Here is an 18653-nt window from a genome sequence, read left to right as displayed (position 1 = left end):
CATGGTGGGAGAGTTTCAAGTTTCTCACCGTTAAGTATGATGATAACTGTAGGTTTTTTGTAAGTGTTCTTTATCAAATTGATGAACTTTTCCTTCTATTCCTAATTTGCTGAGTTTTTAAAATCATGAATGGGTTTTGGATTTTATCAAATACTTTTTTTGCATCTGTTGATATGATCATTTTTAAAATTTAAATGTTTTATTTATTTTTGAGAGAGCACAAGCTGGGGAGGGGCAGAGAGAGGGGGACAGAAGATCAAAGTAGGCTCTGCACTGAGAACAGTGAGCCTGATGCAGGGCTCAAACTCATGAACTGTGAGATCATGACCTGAGCTGAAGTCAGATGCTCAACTGACTAAGCCACCCAGGGGCCCCAATATGCTCATTTGATTTTGCTTCTTTAGCTTGTTGGTTTGATGGATTACACTGATTAATTTTCAAATGTTGAACCAGCCTTGCATACCTGGGATAAATCCCCCCTTGTTATGGTGTATAATTTCTTTTATGCATTGTTGGCTTTCATTTGCTAATATTTTGGGGGGGGGGGATTTTACATCTTTCATGAGAGAGATTGGTCTTTAGTTTTTGTCTTGTAATGTCTTTGCCTGGTTTTGGTATTAGGATAATTGTGGCTCATAGAGTAAATTAAGTTCCCTCTGCTTCTGTCTTCTGGAGGAGATTGTGGAGTGCTGTTATAATTTCTTACTAAGTGTTTGATTGAGTACATCTGGGCCTGGTATTTTCTGTTTTGGAAGGTTATTAATTATTGATTACTTTCTTTAATAGAAGCCTATTCAGATTGCCTGTTTGTTGCCAGAGCTTTGGTAGATTTTGATTTTTAAGGAATTGGTCTGTTTAATCTAGGTTATCATATTTATGGATACAGGGCTGTTCACAGCATTGCTTTATTATCCTTTTAATGTCCATGGACTCTGTAATGATGTCTCTTGTTTAATTTTTCTTTAAAAAATTTTTTTTTAAATGTTTATTACTTTTGAGAGAGAGAGAGACAGAGACAGAGAGCAAGCAGGGAAGGAGCAGAGAGAGAGGTAGACACAAAATCAGAAGCAAGCTCCAGGGGCCAGCACAGAGCCCGATGTGGGGCTCAAACTCACAGACCACAAGATTGTGACCTGAGCTGAAGTCGGCCGCTTAACCGACTAAGCCATCCAGGTGCCCCTAATTTCTAATATTAGTGATTTCTGTCTTCTCTCTCTTTTTCTTAGCCTAGCTAGAGGTTTATCCATTTTGTTGGTCTTCTCAAAGAACCAGCGTTTAGTTTTGTTGATTTTTCTCTGTTGACTTCCTGTTTTCAATTTCATTGACATCTTCTCAAGTATTTATTATTTCATTTCATCAGCTTACTTTAAACTTAATCTAGTTTCTTAAGGTGTAGGCTTAGATGATTAATTTTAGATCTTCTTTTCTAATATATGCATTTAATGCTATGAATTTCTCTCAAAGCTGTGTTTCATTGCATCTCACAAATTTTGGTAAGCTGTATTTTCATTTTCATTTAGTTGAAAATGTTTATCTTGAGATTTCTTCTCTGACTCATGTGTTATTTTGAAGTGTGTTTTTAATCTCCAAGTATTTTGCCATTTTCCACTTATCTTCTGTTATTGATTACTAGTTTGCTTCCATTGTGATCTAAAAGTAGACATTGTATGATTTCTGTTCTTTTAAATTTGTTAAGATGTGCTTTATGGTCCAGAATGTGGTCTATCTTTGTGAATGCTCCATGTGATCTTGAGAAGGATGTGTGTTCTGCTGTCATTGGATTAAGTAGTCTATACATGTCAGTTATGTCCAGTTGATTGGTGGTGCTGTAGAATTCAACTGTGTCCTTACGGATTCTCTGCCTGTGTATGTAGACATGAAACTGGTGAGTCTGTGTAAATGGAATATACTGTGTAAATTTTTGGAATAAGATTAACACGTTAGTGGGCATGTATGTTTATATGATGTTTGTTAAATATCATCTAATTTTCAATGAGTGTACTGGGATTTAGAGTATGACTTCCTTGAGGCTTTGGAGCAAGTCCCAGGATTCATTCCTCTTTACTCCCTAACACTTGCAGGCTCATCACTCCATCTTCCTTGAATCCACTAGGGCTAATTTCATCATCCCTTATTCCTGTTTATATCTGTCACTACAGGAATCCCCTGGCACCCTCCTTTCCCGTATGCTACATTCTTAATTCTTATAAATTCCAGAATATTCCCTGTTTTGCCCCTTTTTCTCAACCTTCTGACTCTTGAAACCCTTCCAATGTACCTTCTGGAATTTATTATCAGCAAAATCTCCTATATGCTCAATCTTGTTCTTTAAAAAAATTTTTTTTAATGTTTATTTATTTTGGTGGGGGGGCACACTGAGAGTCCAAAACAGGCTCCCAGCTCTGAGCTATCAGCACAGAACCTGACATGAGGCTCAAACCCAGGAGCCAGGAGATCATGACCTGAGCCAAAGTCAGATGCTTAACTGACTGAGCCACCCAGGTGCCCCTGCTCAATGTTGTTCTAGTGGAATCCTGTGGGAAAGGGAAAGGTTAGAATAAGATTGTCCTACAACCCTCTCAAGTGTTAGCTTTTACCTCTCCCATGGCCTTATAGCATTGGGCCTGAAAGGAAGAGAAGATGTCCTTATCTTTTCATTATTCTCTCTCTCTTTTTCTTAATGCCCCCAAACTTTTAATCTTATACCATTAAATTGTATCACTACCCATCAATGCACCTGTAGTTATCTTAGCTCTTGACTCACTATTACTCTTCAGTTCTAACTCCTGTTATTCTTGATGGTTTGAATACATTCGCTGATTTTTCAGTTCTTAGGACTTTTGGTTGTTTGAACTCTTGTTTTCTAGTGAGGTTCTTCTCCATAGTACCTCAGTTACTTGGACTGTTTTAAACTAATTTTAGTTTTATTCTTCCTACTGCTCTCTAAGCACTACCTCTAATCTTTCTACCTTGTGTCATCTAGAAACCTCATCCCCCCAAAGATCAGCATTTGATTCCAGGATCTCCAATCCTTGGGAATTTAAGTTTGGGATGCCTTCTAGACACTGATGGGGATGATTCGGTGTATTAAGGTGGAGAGTACCTGGAAGAGAACATAAGGAGCCAGCAAAATACCTACCCCACCTCTATGTCCAGTGATATAAAGGGATGTGTGACAGCCAACAGTTCTTATTTGAGAGAGCTGCAGGGGAAGCTGTGTGTCTTCATGGGGGCAGTCAAGTTTTTACCTAATTAAATATGTTAAGGGCTTTACTAAATATATGTCCAGGGTGTTTGGGAGTACAAAAGTAAGGATACTCTGGCAGTTGCAGAACCAGTGAGGAGACCATTGCCATTGTCAAGATAGAAGGGAGTGTTAGAAATGGAAAAAATATATGAATATGAGAAAATTTTATGAGATTAAATAAGTAGGAATTAGAGTTAGTTATCTCTAGATTTCCTGGTTGGGTGATTAATGAGTAATGATATCCTTAACTTAAATAAGGAGTACTGAAGAGTAGATGAAAGAGAAGGAAAAAGAAGATCCCAGAAACAAATGTATACATATATGGACACTTGATTTATGGTGAAAGTAACACTGGGCCAATTGTATACCATATGGAGACACTGAAAAATTTAACCCTCTTTTTTTTTTATTGTTTATTTTTGAGAGAGAGAGACAGAGAGAGACAGAGTGGAGCACGAGGGAAATAGGATCCAGAGCGGGGTCTCTGCTGATAATAGAGAGCCCTATGTGGGGCTCAAACCTATGATTGGTGAGATCATGATCTGAGCTGAAGTCAGATGCTAACTGACTGAGCTACCCAGGTGCCCCAGATTTAACTCTTTCTTCACAGAAATCAATTCAGGTGAATTTTAGATTTTTTTTTTTCTCAGTTTCATTAAGGTATAACTGATAAATACAATTGTAAGCTATTTAAAGTATACAACATGATTTGATATACATTAAATTGTAGGTTTAAATGGTGAAAGTCAAAACACTAAACTTTTAGAAAGTGTGCGGGAGAATATCTTAAAAGAGCATAAAGGGAATATTTTTTAAGAACATAAAGGAGAAGGATAGTACATTTGACTACCTTAAAATTAAGACTTTGTAGTCATCAGAAGATATGGTGGGGGCACTTGGGTGGCTCAGTCAGGTAAGTATCTGACTGTTGGTTTCAGCTCATGTCATGGTCTCACAGTTCGTGAGTTGGAGTCCCATATAGGGCTCTGTACTGTGTGTGAGGCCTGCTTGGGATATTCTCTCTCTCTTTCTTTCTCTCTCTGCCCCTCCTCTGCTCTCTCTTTCTCTCTCAAAATAAATAAACTTAAAAAAAAAAAAAAAGATGATGATACTGTGAAAAAGCAAGCCACAAAGTGGAAGAAGATGTTATGATGCTTAAAACTGACAAAGGGCTTGCCTTCAGAACCTTTAAGAGAATTCCAGCAAATCAATAAAATAAAAAATAGTATGACTGAAAAACAGCTAAGAGACTTGAACAGGAATTAGTTAACAAAAGCAATAGAAATGGCCAATAAATACATGAAAAGATACTTTAATCTCTTTAGTAATCATGGAAATGCAAAATAAAATTGCAATGAGACTCCATTATGTGGCCACCAAAAATGGCTTAAAGTGACAAAACCAAGTGTAGATAAGTATATGAAACAATGGTAATCCTACAACACTACTGGTGGAAATATAAATTGGTAGAACCATTTTATAAAAACAGTTTGGCATTTTTTTCATATAAAGTTTTAAAGATAGACAAAGTAGAACATGAGATGTCACTTACTTGTATAATTCCATTTCTTTTTTTTTTTTAATTTTTTTTAATGTTTATTTATTTTTGAGACAGAGACAGCATGAACAAGGGAGGGGCAGAGAGAGAGGGAGACACAAAATCTGAAACGGGCTCCAGGCTCTGAGCTGTCAGCACAGAGCCCGACGCAGGGCTCGAACTCACAGACCGTGAGATCATGACCTGAGCCGAAGTCGGACGCTTAACCGACTGAGCCACCCAGGCGCCCCTATATAATTCCATTTCTATGAAATGTCCAGGATAGGCAATTCCATAGAAACAGAAAGTAAATTAGTGGTTTGCCCGGGGGCTTGATGGGAGAGGAGAATGAGTGATTGTTAACAGGGACAGTTTCCTTTTTGAGTGATAAAAATGTGCTGGAAGTAGATAGTGGTGATAGTTGTACAACTTTGTGAATATGCTAAAAACCACTAAACTGTACACTTTAAAAGGTTGGATTTTATAATGTATTAATTATTTCTCAATTTTTTAAGCTGTATGAAAAAAACTCAAGTATTTAGAGATGCATACTTAGTTGATAAATCTATAAAGAAATGATTGCCATAAAAGTAAGGGCAGTGATGTTTACCTGTATTGAGAAAGGGGAGGGACTTTGGAAAGATTATGTAAAGGGATTTTGGAAGATGGTATTGTTAACCTGGGTGGTATTTACATAGGAGCTTGCTATATGCTTACATTCCTTTATAACTAGTTAAACTGTGTAAGTGAAGGAACTGGTTCAAGGTCAACTGACTGTTCCCAGTTCTGTTTATATGTTTCATTATAACTTTGTTTCTCTGGGATGGATGACTACTTGCCTTTGAACTACCTCCTCCGACTGCTAAACTGCTTGGTAAAGTTGAAAAAGCCTACTTTGTAGGCCGCTGGGCTTTCTGTCCTGACGAGATTTTTTTTTTTTTTTTTTTTTTTGTCCTGTTGATCCATTTCTGGCTCTTTTTATGAAAGAGTTCTTCTCAATAATGTGATTGTTAAGAATTAAATTAGGGTAACCTGGGTGGCTCAGTTGGTTAAGCAGCCGACTTTGGTTCGGGTCATGATCTTATAGTTCATGGGTTTGAGCCCTGTGTGAGGCTCTATGCTGACAGCTCAGAGCCTGGAGCCTGCTTCAGATTCTGTGTGTGTCTCTCTCTGCCCCTCCCTCACTTGAGTGAGCGCGCACATGCTCGCGCGCTCTCTCTCTCTCTCTCTGTCAAAAACAAACAAAAAATTTTAATGAAAGAATTAAATATTTTCTTCAAAATGTTAACATTCTAACATCTTAATTTTCTTATCTTGTAAAGTTTTTATTTAAATTCCAGTTACTGGGATACCTGGGAGGCTCAGTCAGTTAAGTATCCGACTCTTGATTTTGACTCAGGTCATGATCTGCGGGTCTTGAGATGAAGCCCTGCAATGGGCTCTGCACTGGGCTTGGAGCCTGCTTCACAGTCTCTCTCTCTCTCTACTGCTCATGCTCTCTCTTTTTTAAAAAAAACAAAAAACAAAAAGTTCCAGTTAGTTAACATACAGTGTAATACTAGTTTCACATATGCAATATAGTGATTCAATACTTCCATACATCATTCAGTACTCATTGCAACAATTGCACCCCTTAATCCCCTATTTAACCCATCCCCCCACCCACCTCCCTTCTGGTAACTATCCATTCTCTATAGTTAAGAGCCTGTTTCTTGGTTTGCATCTCGCTGTCTCTTTTTTTTACCCCTTGCTCTTTGTTTTGTTTCTTAAATTCCACATGAGTGAAATCATATGGTGTTTGTCTATCACTTATTTCACTTAGCATAATACTCTCTAGATCATCCATGTTGTTGCAGATGGCAAAAGTTCATTCTTTTTTATGGCCAAGTAATATTCCAGTGTGTGTGTTTGTGTGTGTATGTGTGTATCTGACATCTTCTTTATTCATTCATCAGTTGATGGACACTAAGGCTGTTTCTTTCTTTTTTTTTTTCCCCCACTGAACAGAATATTTGGTATACTTTGTAAGAATAGAAAGAATGCAACAGGATTAGAATTTTATAGTGTACATTAGATATTTAAAAGTATTACATTTTTCAAAGGTGTTTCCCCTATTTTCCTGTCTTTTCTATTTTCCTCACAGCCAGAAGCAGTATTTACTACTCTCCTGAGTGAGCTTCTCTGTTGTATTGAACAGTAATTGTATCTTTATGTTTCAGGTCCTTAGCATCCCCCCAAACCCCTTTTCCTTTCACTGCATAGTCTCATTGCACTATTTCACGGTAACATTGTACTCTGCTCAAATTCAAAGAGCTTGAACAAAAGCTAGAGGCCCAAGGATTTCTGAGTACTGATTTAGTAGCAGTGCCTACTGGCACAAACCTTCTATTTATTCATAACTGCAATAATAGAAATGAAAGCTACCTTAATGAAAAAGGAACACAGGAATGAGATCATTAAATATAACTGAACACATTTTATTTTTATTTTTTTTAATGTTTATTTTTATTTTTGAGAGAGATAGAGAGACAGAACACGAGTGGGGGAGGGGCAGAGAGAGAGAGGGAGACACAGAATCAGAAGCAGGCTCCAGGCTCTGAGCTGTCAGCACAGAGCCTGACGTGGGGCTTGAACTTACGGACTGCAAGATCATGACCTGAGCTGAAGTCGGACGCTTAACCTACTGAGCCACCCAGGCGCCCCACTAAACACATTTTAAATATAAATATCATGTATTTCCTGATTAGTATCGGGTAAGTATCTAAACTATCCCAAATCCTAGTCTCAGAAAAAGGTCAGAGACAATTGCAAGCAAGGTGCTTCATATTATCACGTCCGTTTTTAAAACAGTGAGATCCTTTAGAACAATCCCTTTAAGTCTTTATTTTTATCAGAGATTTCCTTTGGTCCTTTTGTTGGCAGTCCACTTATGTCTGCACCCTTGCAGTCTGCTTTGCCTTTGTTTTTATCATGGGATTTTAGAAGAGCTTTTCTAGGCCACATGTGACTAACAAAGGGGGAAAGCAGAGGGCATATGTATGGCACCAGGAATTCTTTGTAGATCCAGAGCAGAACCATGACGCAGCAAGGGATGCACACCATCCTCCCAGGCTGGAATTCCCACACCGTGACCACCAGGTCCATGTGAAAAATCAGGCATCGGGTGCATGTAGCCCTTTGAATTCATATTTTTGTATTCTTTGTATAAATACCTAGCAGTGCAATTACCAGATTGTAGGATAGTTCCATTTTTTAAAGTTTTTATTTAAATTCCAGTTAACATACAGTGTCATGGTAGTTTCAGATGTACGGTACAGTGATTCAGCACTTCTGTACAACACCTGGTGTTCATCACAAGTGCACTCCTTACACCCCATCATGTTTGTAACCCATCCCCACACCCATCTCCATTCTAACATCTTAATTTTCTCTCAAAACAAGACCAATTCAAATGTTGATTTTATTCTGTTAACAACCATCATATTAGTAATTTTGACTGTTTAAGGTAAAATGAATGTTGCAGAAGTAGAGAAAACCTAGGAAAAGTAGCACAAACTTTTTAGGCCATGGCATCTGGTGGTATAACAAACAATTTCTCTGGTCTTTATCTCAGGTTCCTGGTACAGAGCTTCTAGAAACCTTGGAACATCCTGAATGATAGGAATGTCTTTGTTAGCTAATGGGGCAGTTCAAGGTGGCCTTTTAGGTAGCTTCAAGATGGAGGCTTGGTCACCGGGAAGGAAGACCAATTGCATGTTTAGAATTTAGAACTTTGGGCCATCCTGGGGAGGGAATTGGAGCCGGAGATTTAGTTCAGTTGTGCAGCCAATGATTTAATCAATTATATCTGTTTAGTGAGACCACAATAAAAACTGTAGATAGCAAGCTCAGAGTAGAACATTCTGGTTGGTGAACAATTTATGTGCCAGGAGGGCAACACACCCTGATTACATAAGGAGAGGGCACAGGAGCTCTGCATTCCTTCCCTGACCTTGCTCCTGTGCATCCTTTATAATAAAACTGTAATAGTAAATATAACGCTTTCTGAGTTCTGTGACTTGTTTTAGTGAATTATTGAATGTGGAGGGGGGAGCTGTGGAAACCTCTGAATTTATAGTCAGTATGTCTACAGTAAAGCCACCTTCCTTCCCTGAAGATTTATAGTTGGTGTAGGAAGTGAGGCAGGCTTGAGGACCTTGCCCTATCTGTCAGATCTGCACTAACTCTGTGTGGTTAAATTTCAGTACACCCAGTTAGTGTCAGAATAGTATCTTTGAAAAGTCTATTGGAGCCTGGCCAGTTGGAAGGAATGCTTATTACAATCTGTTTATTATTTTGTCAGCTTTCAGATACTGGGAATCCATTATTATTTTCTTTTGAACTACAGAATTTTCTTGCGAGACATTACCATCACAGACACAGGCAAGGGGTTTTGGCTGTGTCCTGGCAACTACCCCACAACTTGCAAACCATTTCCTTACTTTGTTGGCCATATCTGATATTAAAGTGTTGATTTGTGAACCAGCTCTAAAAAGTTGTAATGAACAAATGCATAAACCTTAAAAACTGATAAATTAACAAGTATTTACCTTATTGACACGGGAATAAAGATGAACTATACAGTGCCTTTAGTTATGACAGATGCCATCAACGATTTAGAAATAGGCCAACAGAGGAGAAACAGAGGACATATTCATTTTAAGACTTAGAAAAAGCCAGGATGCCTGGGTGGCTCAATCGGTTGAGCATCTGACTCTTGATTTTGGCTCATGGTTTGTGAGATATTGGGCTCACAACATGTTGGGCTCTGCACTGACAGCACAGAGTCTGCTTGGGATTCTCTCTCTCCCCCTCTCTCTCTGCCCCTCATCCTCTAGTGCTCTCTCGCTGTCTTAAAAGAGAGAGAGAGAGAGAGAGAGAGAGAGAGAGAGAGAGAGAGAGAGAGAGAGAAAGCCTTTAATAAACTAATTCTGGGTGAATATATTCTGACTTTGTTATGGTCATATGGAGGCCCTAATCACCTTTCATTTGAGATATTTGAAGAAACCCCTAACTCCTTTTTTCTTTCTCCTCAGTTCATTCTAAATTTTGAAATTGGACATTTTGTTCCTAATGTATCACTTAGTACTTGTCATTCTACTACCTAGAATTTTTGAATAGCAACATTCTCCCAAGTGGTTCTCTAAAGACAATCCATTTGGGCATGAGGGGAAAATAATAAAACTTCTACTTATTTTTTACAATGAAAATTGAGAATTAAATCAGGTTTTACTAGTACTAATATGGATTGACAATGGTACTACCCACATTAGACCCTGTGTCACAAAGTGTACATAATATACCATGAACAGAGTTGAGCCCCTCTATACCCTCAGTCATCATTTCCCTTGATCATATTGTAACATATTGCAGCTTACAGGTGCATTCCCCCCCAGTTTTTGCTAGTACTTAAGTCTCTGTTTTTAATTCCAGTATAGTTGACATACAGTATTATATTAGTTTCACCTATACAATATGATTCAACAATTCTATCCATTACTCAGTGCTCATCAGAATAAGTGTACTGTTAATCCCTTCACCTATTTCACCCATCTCCATCCCCGACCCTGGCAACCACCTGTTCTCTTACAGATGCATTTTCACAAAACTTTGTAATACAATATGGAGGGAACCTTTGAAATGGTTTGTGTAAGAAGGAAATTTACTGGTTGTCTTGTGGCAAATTAAAAGAATGGTCAAACTAAACGTTGTAGCAGTTTTCTTTTACAAAATGTCAAGTGCTCCACATTTGGTGAACTTTTCTGTGCTAACAAGTGGTTTTTAGCAGTATGCTGCCTAGGAATTGGGGATGGAGGGTGGGCAACAGTGGCAGATATTCTTAGTCTATCCCTTCAAGGTGAAGGTGACATGTAACAGTGAGTGAAAAAGTAGCTGCATTTTGAAAGAAATTTGTGCCATGGAAAGAGTATTTTGAAAAATGAATTTTTGGATGTGTTCCTATCTGTATGTTATTTTGTTGACAAACTGATGCCACCTATTAAAACAGGTAAATCTACCTCATAAAAACATTGGAAATAACATGTTTCTCCTCTTCCAAATGAAAGGTTTAATAGATTTTGAACCTATTTGTTAAAAATATAATAACATAAACGTTTCTATTCATCTTCAAGAGAAACTGCTTGTTACCACAAGAAGATAGAAATTCACCATCCTTTGGGTGGAATTGAAAAACAAGTATCACCATCTAATAAATAGAGCCAGTAATGGACTTATTCCATTGGGAGCTACGTATCTTTGTGACATTTATTTTTCATCTATAATAAAACCAACTCACAAAATAAATTTAAAACTAAATTGCAAAAAGACCTAAAATTTCTAAAAATATGAACCATCTTCAATTGTACTAGACTCAATAAAAGGAGCAAAAAATTGTGTACCATGAATAAAATTTAACTTACAAAGTTTTTGTTTTAAAGTATATAATTTGATAAATTTTTAAATGTTTAAAATTTTATTTAAATCCAAATTGGTTAACATATAGTGTAATAATGAATTCAGGAATAGAATTTAGTGATTCATCACTTACATATAACATCCAGTGCTCATCTCTGTAGTGCTCTCCTTAATGCTTATCACCCATTTAGCCCATTCCCCTACCCAACACCCCTCCAGCATCTCTCAGTTCTCTGTATTTAGGAGTCTCTCATGGCTTGTTTTCCTCTCTCTTTTTTATTTTTCCTTCTCTTCCCCTATGTTCATCTGTTTTGTTTCTTAAATTCCACAAGTGAGTGAAATTATAGGATATTTATCTTTCTCTGTCTTATTTTGCATAGGATAACACACTCTAGTTCCATCTACGTTGTTGCAAATGGCAAGATTTCATTCTTTTTGATTGCTGAGTAATATTCCTGTGTGTGTGTGTGTGTGTGTGTGTGTGTGTGTCCACACATCTTCTTTATCCATTCATCAGTTGATGGATGGACATCATTTGGGCTCTTTCCATAATTTGGCTATTGTCAATAGTGTTGCTGTAAACATTCAGGTACATGTGTCCCTTTGAATCAGCATTTTTGTACCCTTTGGATAAATACCTAGTAATGCAATTACTGGGTCGTAGGGAGTTCTATTTTAAATTTTTTAATTTAATTTTTTTAATACTGTTTTCCAGAGTAGCTGCACCAGTTTGCATTTTTCCCCTTTCTCTGCATCCTCGCCTGCATCTGTTGTTTCCTGAGTTAATTTTAGCCATTCTGACAGGTGCAAGGTGGTATCTCATTGTGGTTTTAATTTGTATTTCCCTTATTATGAGTGATGTTGAGTGTCTTTTCATGTGTCTGTTAGCGATCTGGAAGTCTTCTTTGGAAAAGTGTCTATTCATGTCTTCTGCCCATTTCTTCACTGGTTTGTTTTTTGGGTGTTGAGTTTGATATGTTCTTTATATATTTTGAATACTAACCCTTTATCTGTTATGTCATTTGCAAGTATCTTTTCCCATTCTGTAGGTTGCCTTTTAGTTTTGCTCATTGTTTCCTTCACTGCACAGAAGGTTTTTCTCTCGATGAGGTCCCAGTAGTTAATTTTTACTTTTGTTTCCCTTGCTTCTGGAAACATGTCTAGTAAGAAGTTGCTGTGGCCAAGGTCAAAGAGGTTGTTGCCTGTTTTCTCCTCTAGAATTTTGATGGTTTCCTGTCTTATGTTTAGGTCTTTCATCTGTTTTGAGTTTATTTTTGTGTATGGTATAAGAAAGTGGTCGAGGTTCATCCTTCTACATGTTGCTGTCCAGTTTTCCCAATACCATTTGTTGAAGAGACTGTCCTTTTTTCCATTGGATATTCTTTCCTGTTTTGTCAAAGATTAGTTGGCCATATGTTTGTGGGTCCATTTCTGGGTTCTCTATTCTGTTCCATTGATCTGGGTGTATGTTTTTGTGCCGGGTGCCATACTGTCTTGATGATTACAGCTTTTTTTTTTTTAATTAAAAAAAAAAATTTTTTTTTTTTTGAGAGAGAGTGTGAGTGGGGAAGGGGCAGAGAGAGAGGGAGACACAGCATCCAAAGCAGGCTCCAGGCTCTGAGCTAGCTGTCAGCACAGAGCCCGACATGGGGCTTGAACTCATGAACCGCGAGATCATGACTTGAGCTGAAGTTGGACGCTTAACTGACTGAGCCACCCATGTGCCCCAATGATTACAGCTTTTTTTTTTTTTTTTTAATGTTTATTTATTTTTGACAGAGACAGAGCATGAGCGGGGGAGGTGCAGAGAGAGAGGGAAACACAGAATCTGAAACAGGCTCCAGGCTCTGAGCTGTCAGCACACAGCCTGACGCGGGGCTCGAACTCACAGACCACGAGATCATAACCTGAGCCGAAGTCAGACACTCAACCGACTGAGCCACCCAGGCGCCCCTGATTACAGCTTTTTCATACAGCTTGAAGTCTGGAATTATGATGCTTCCAGCTTTGGTTTTCTTTTTTAACATTACTTTGGCTATTCAGGGTCTTTTCTGGTTCCATACAAATTTTAGGATTGTTTGTTCTAGCTCTGTGAAGAATGCTGGTGTTATTTTTATAGGGATTGCATTGGATATATAGATTTCTTTGGATAGTATCAACATTTTAACAGTATTTCTTCTTCCAATCCATGAACATGGAATGTTTTGCCATTTCTTTGTGTCTTCTTCAATTTCTTTCATAAACTTTCTATAGTTTTCAGCATATAGATCTTTCACCTCTTTAAGTTTGTTTCTAGGTATTTTATGGGTTTGGGTACAATTGTAAATGGGATCAATTCTTTAATTTCTCTTTCTGCTGCTTTATTTTTGGTGTATAGGAAGGCCACAGATTTCTGTACATCGATTTCGTATCCTGAGACTGCTGAATTCATGTATCAGTTCTAGCAGTTTTTTGGTGGAGTCTTTTGGGTTTTCCACATAGAGTATCCTGTCATCTGCAAAGAGTGAAAGTTTGGCTTCTTCTTTTCCTATTTGAATACCTTTTGATAAATTTTGATATATATATATATTCCTATGAAACCATCACCACAATCAAAATAGTGAAAATATCCATTATGTCCAAAAGTTTCCTCCTGTCCTTTTATAATTCTTCCCATCTCCAGGCACCCACTGGTGTGCTTTCAACACTTATAGATTAATTTGACTTTTGTAGAATTTTATCTAAATGGAATCATACAGTGTGTTTTTTTGTCCACTTGTCCTTTGCATTTCCATATGAATTTTATTTAAAAAAATTGTTTTCTAACGTGTATTTATTATTGAGAGAGAGTTACAGAGCATGAGCAGGGGAGGGGCAGAGAGAGAGGGAGACACAGAATCAGAAGCAGGTTCCAGGCTCTGAGCTGGCAGCACAGAGCCCAACGCGGGCCTCGAACTCACAAACTGCGAGATCCTGACCTGAGCCAACCTGCTACTCAACTGACTGAGCCACCCAGGCGCCCCTTCATATGAATTTTATTTTTAATTTATTTTAATTTATTTTTGAGAGAGGGAGCATGTGCACACATTGGGGGAGGGGCAGAGAGAGAGAAAGAGAGAGGAATCTTAAGCAGGTTCCATGCTCAGCACAGAGCCTGATGCAGGGCTTGATCCCACGACCCTGGGATCATGATTGGAGCTGGGATCATGATTGGACTGAAATCAAGAGTTGGCCTCTCAACCAAATGAGCAACCCAGGTGCCCCTCCATTATGAATTTTAAAATCAGCTTACCCAAAAGGTAGTTGATAGAAAAAGGTGGTGCATGAGTGAGGGCAGGGGGCATTAGGAAAATCCTGTGCCTTTTGCTCAATTTTACTATGAACCTAAAATGGCTCTAAAAAATAGTCTATTAAAAAAAAAGGCAGCTGGGGTTTTGATTGGGTTGTTCTGAACCTGTAGATCAATTAGGGAAAAGAACTGACTTCTTAACAATATTGAATGTTTTTACATGTGGCATATTTCTCCATTTATGTAGGCCATCATTAATTTATCTTACCATTTTAAAAAATATTTTATATCTATTTTTAAAATTTATTATTGAAGTATAGTTGCATTAATGTTTTATTAGTTTCAGGTTTAAAACATAGTGACTCAACAATTCTGTACATTAACGCTCACCATAACTGAAGCCACCATCTGTCACCAAACAGCGTTATTATAGTATTGATGACATTCCTTATGCTATACTTTTCATCTCCATAACTTATTTATAACTGGAAGTTTGTACCTCTTAATGCCTTTCTCTTAACGGTGTTTTATATAGCTCTTGTACACCTTTTGACACATTTATCCTTAAGTATTCATGTTTTTATGCAATAAATGCTAGTGTTTTTATTTTCACTTTGTGATTACATAAAGTATAGCTATAAAAATAGCTAGCTATAGCTAGCAAATAGAAATATAATAGATTTTTGTATATTGTCCTTGTATCCTGTAGCCTTGCTAAATTCATATAAGTAATTTTATTATAGATTCTGTCAGATTTTCTAGACAGTTACTTTGTGTATGAATAGATATTATTTTATTTCCTTTCTGATCTCACTGGTTATGCATATATACATATATACATAAATGTTAAAAAATGGTTGTTGGATTTTTATCAAGTGCTTTTTCTGTGTCTATTGGGATGATCATATAGTTTTTCTTTGTCAGCCTATTATAATGGTGGGTTATATTGATTGATTTTTCCTTATTTTAACTAAGTTGTATTCCTGGAATAAATATACTTGGTCATAATGTATTACCCTTTTCATAATTGTTGGATTTGATTTTCTGAAGTTTTATTAGGAATGTATGCATATAGGGGCGCCTGGGTGGCTCGGTCAGTTAAGCATCTGACTCTTGATCTCAGCTCAGGCCATGATCTCACACTGGGTTCGAGCCCTGTGTCAGGCTCTGTGCTGGTGGCTCAGAGCCTACTTGGGATTCTCTGTCTCCCTCTCTTTCTCTCTACCTCTCCCCCACTTGTGTGCGTGTGCTCTCTGTTAGGGTCAGGTGTAAGGCAGGGTAAAGATAGGAGTCAGAGGCTAAAAAATTTTAGCAAAGGCTTTATTTGGGAACTAAGGTCTCAGGCGAGGTTCCGTGACTCAGGGAGAGAGAGAGAGGAGTCAGGGAAGTCGCGCCCAGGTGTGGTGGGGTGGGGTTTTTAAGCTGCTTCGGTTCCAGGTTTAAGTCCGGGTGGGCCTTTTTCTCGTCAGGTCGTGCTGTCGCTCGGTGATTGGTTGACCTCCAATTCGTTCTGGCACACTACTAGGGGCTTTTCGTTGGGTTGCACTGGCAAGATGGCCGTCCTCTACTTGGAACCTCTACTGTGGTTCCAAGGACATCCTAACACACACTCTCTCTCTCTCTTTCAAAATAAATAAACTTAAAAAAAAAAAAAAAAGAATGGGGGTGCCTGGGTGGCTCAGTCAATTGAGAAAGATTTCCTTAACTGTTTGGTAGAATTTATCAGTAAGATATCGGAGATTGATGTTTTCTTCTTTCAAAGGTTATTAATATGGACTCAGTTTCCTTAATAGAGTCTTTCATTTAATCCAATCTGACAATCTCTGCCTTTTAATTGGGGATTTTAGACTATTTACATTTACTATTGTTGTTGATACGGTTTGGTTTAAATCTGTCGTCGTCTTCCTCTTTGTTTTCTATTGTCCCATCTGGTTTTTCTTCTTTTGCTTTTTTTGCTTTATTTGGGGTTGGATGATTTTTATGCCACTTATCCTTTATTGGTTTATGAGCTATAACTCTGTTACTTAGTGGTTGCATTAGTGTGTATAGTATATATCTTATCATTCTATTATACCACTTCACATATAGTATAAGAATACTATTCCGTTTTCCCTCTTTCAACTTTTATGTTGTTTTCAAACTTGTTATTCTAGTATGTTATAAATCGCACACCACCTTATTTTTGTTTAAACATTTATTACTTTTTAAAGAGATTTAAATAATAAAACAATCTTATATGTATTCCCATGTAAACTTTTTAGCACTCTTCATCCTTTTGTATAGATCCATATTTCCACCTGGTATCATTTTATTTGTTCCTAAAGGACTTAAAAACATTTTTTTAAACTTGTAGTGCAGTCTGTTGTTAAGGAATTTTTTTTTTTTATCTGAGAAGATATTTCACCTTGTTGTTAAAAAATATTTTCACTGTTACAATGACTCTTAACTACCCAGAATTAAGCCAAATTTTACAGGTTGTGGACATAGTCCTCCACAAAATTGACATTACTTTAGACACCCAGCTGCAGGCTTGGAGTTCCCAGGCCACCCATAATTCTGACCAACCAGATATAAATTCAAAGGTTCCCAGTACCTCTTGCCATTCAGTAGAACAACTCACAGAACTCAGGAAAGGACTGTACTTACAAATAGAGTGTTATTGGTAGGGGGGAAAAAAGGATATAAATCAGAACCATCACACAAGAGATTCATAAAATGAGGTCTGGGATGGTCTCACATGTGAAGCTTTCAGTGCCTTCTCCCTATGAAGTCTGGATCCATCACCCTCTCAGCACATTGATATGTAACAATATGCAGACTATTAGCCAGCAAACTTACCAAATTTTGGTGTCCAGAGTGTTTATTGGGGTTTCATTATGTAGGTATGATTGATGGACTCATTGAATATGTGATTGAACTCAGTCTCTAGCTCCCCCTCCATTCCTTGGAAGTCAAATTGATAACAAATGGCTTAACCTCTAACCACATGGTTGGTCTTTCTGGTTTGGCCAGCCACCATCCTGAGTCATTTCATTTGCATAAACTATCAGGCCCCACCATGAATAACAAAGACACTCCTCTCACTTGGGAAATTCCAAGGTTTTAAAGGCTCACTCCCAGGAACTGGGGACAAAAGCCACCAAATTCTTTATTACACGATAGCTGGGCATAGAATTCTAGGTTCCTAGGGTTTGTTTTTCCTTCCATGATTCAAAGATATTGCTCCATTGTATTCCTACATTGATTTTAGTAAGAAATATGCTATAATCCTTATCTTTTTTGTTCCTTTCTATATAACACGTCTTTACCACCCACTACCCAACTGTTTTTAAGATTTTCTTTTTATCATGAGTTTTGAGCAATTTGATTATAATGTGCTTTGGTATAGTTTTCTTCCTCTTTCTCATGCTTAGAGTTCTTGGAAATCCTTGGATTTCACATTTGTATATGTTTGTGCAATTTTTTTGTCATCAAATTTAGGAAAATTTTAGCCATTATTTTTTCAACTGTGTTTTCTGTATCCTTCACTCTCTTCTTTGAGGATTAGTAGGCTGCTTGAAGTTGTCTCATAGCTTAGTCATACTCTGATAATGATGGTGTTTGATGATGAGGATTTGCAGGATTTATTTTCCTCTTAGTGTTAGTTATTTTTGACATGTGTGTGTGTGTTTTGAATCCCTAACAATACTGTTAGCACCTGGAAGATTCTTTCTGTCCTACTGTGTAACCAGCACCACAGGTATTCCTTGGAAGGGCAGTCATTGTTTGTAGGATACCCATATTCAGGAATTTCTTGAGGCTTTAGTTGAGTAGTTTGGGGAACAAACAAAGGGCATCTAGCTTTACATTCAAGGATCAAACTGAACGTGTTAATTTTTGAGATGACACTATTTTAAAAGAACAGAGATTTGTTTTTTTGTTTTTTTGTTTTTTTTTAAAGGCTTCAATAATTCTGAGGAGGCCTGACACTTATTAAGTCCTGGCTAAGGAAGCAACTACTGCAGATCATTTCTCTCACATCCTGGTAGCCCATGGTAGCCAGGAGATAGGAATAGATCATAAGAGATAGTCCTAGACACAGAGCATGGGAATCCCATGAAAATGCCTCTTTCTAATTAGTTTTCCCATAGAGAGTGCCTTTATTTACT

General features: G+C 37.6%; 2 protein-coding genes across 10 annotated transcripts in view; one reads left to right on the top strand and one right to left on the bottom strand.

The window, feature by feature from the left end:
* The window catches only part of MAST2 (microtubule associated serine/threonine kinase 2), a 219843-nt gene that overhangs the window by 164523 nt on the left and 36667 nt on the right, over positions 1 to 18653 (top strand). The window lies entirely within an intron of this gene.
* On the bottom strand, positions 7644 to 7886 carry LOC109266958 (UPF0729 protein C18orf32 homolog). The gene has a single exon (XM_053889268.1). The coding sequence runs from the start codon at positions 7884 to 7886 to the stop codon at positions 7644 to 7646; it is 243 nt and encodes an 80-aa protein (XP_053745243.1).

This window comes from Panthera pardus, unplaced genomic scaffold (genome assembly GCF_024362965.1).
Source record: "Panthera pardus isolate Hobbes unplaced genomic scaffold, ASM2436296v1 HiC_scaffold_11, whole genome shotgun sequence".
NCBI lineage: Eukaryota > Metazoa > Chordata > Mammalia > Carnivora > Felidae > Panthera > Panthera pardus.
The sequence above is the reverse complement of the archived record's forward strand: the minus strand, read 5'-3'. Positions and strand labels throughout refer to the sequence as shown.

Bases quoted from the DNA above. Each gene is read 5' to 3' on its own strand.
- LOC109266958 (XM_053889268.1), bottom strand. From the start codon at position 7,886: ATGGTGTGCATCCCTTGCTGCGTCATGGTTCTGCTCTGGATCTACAAA.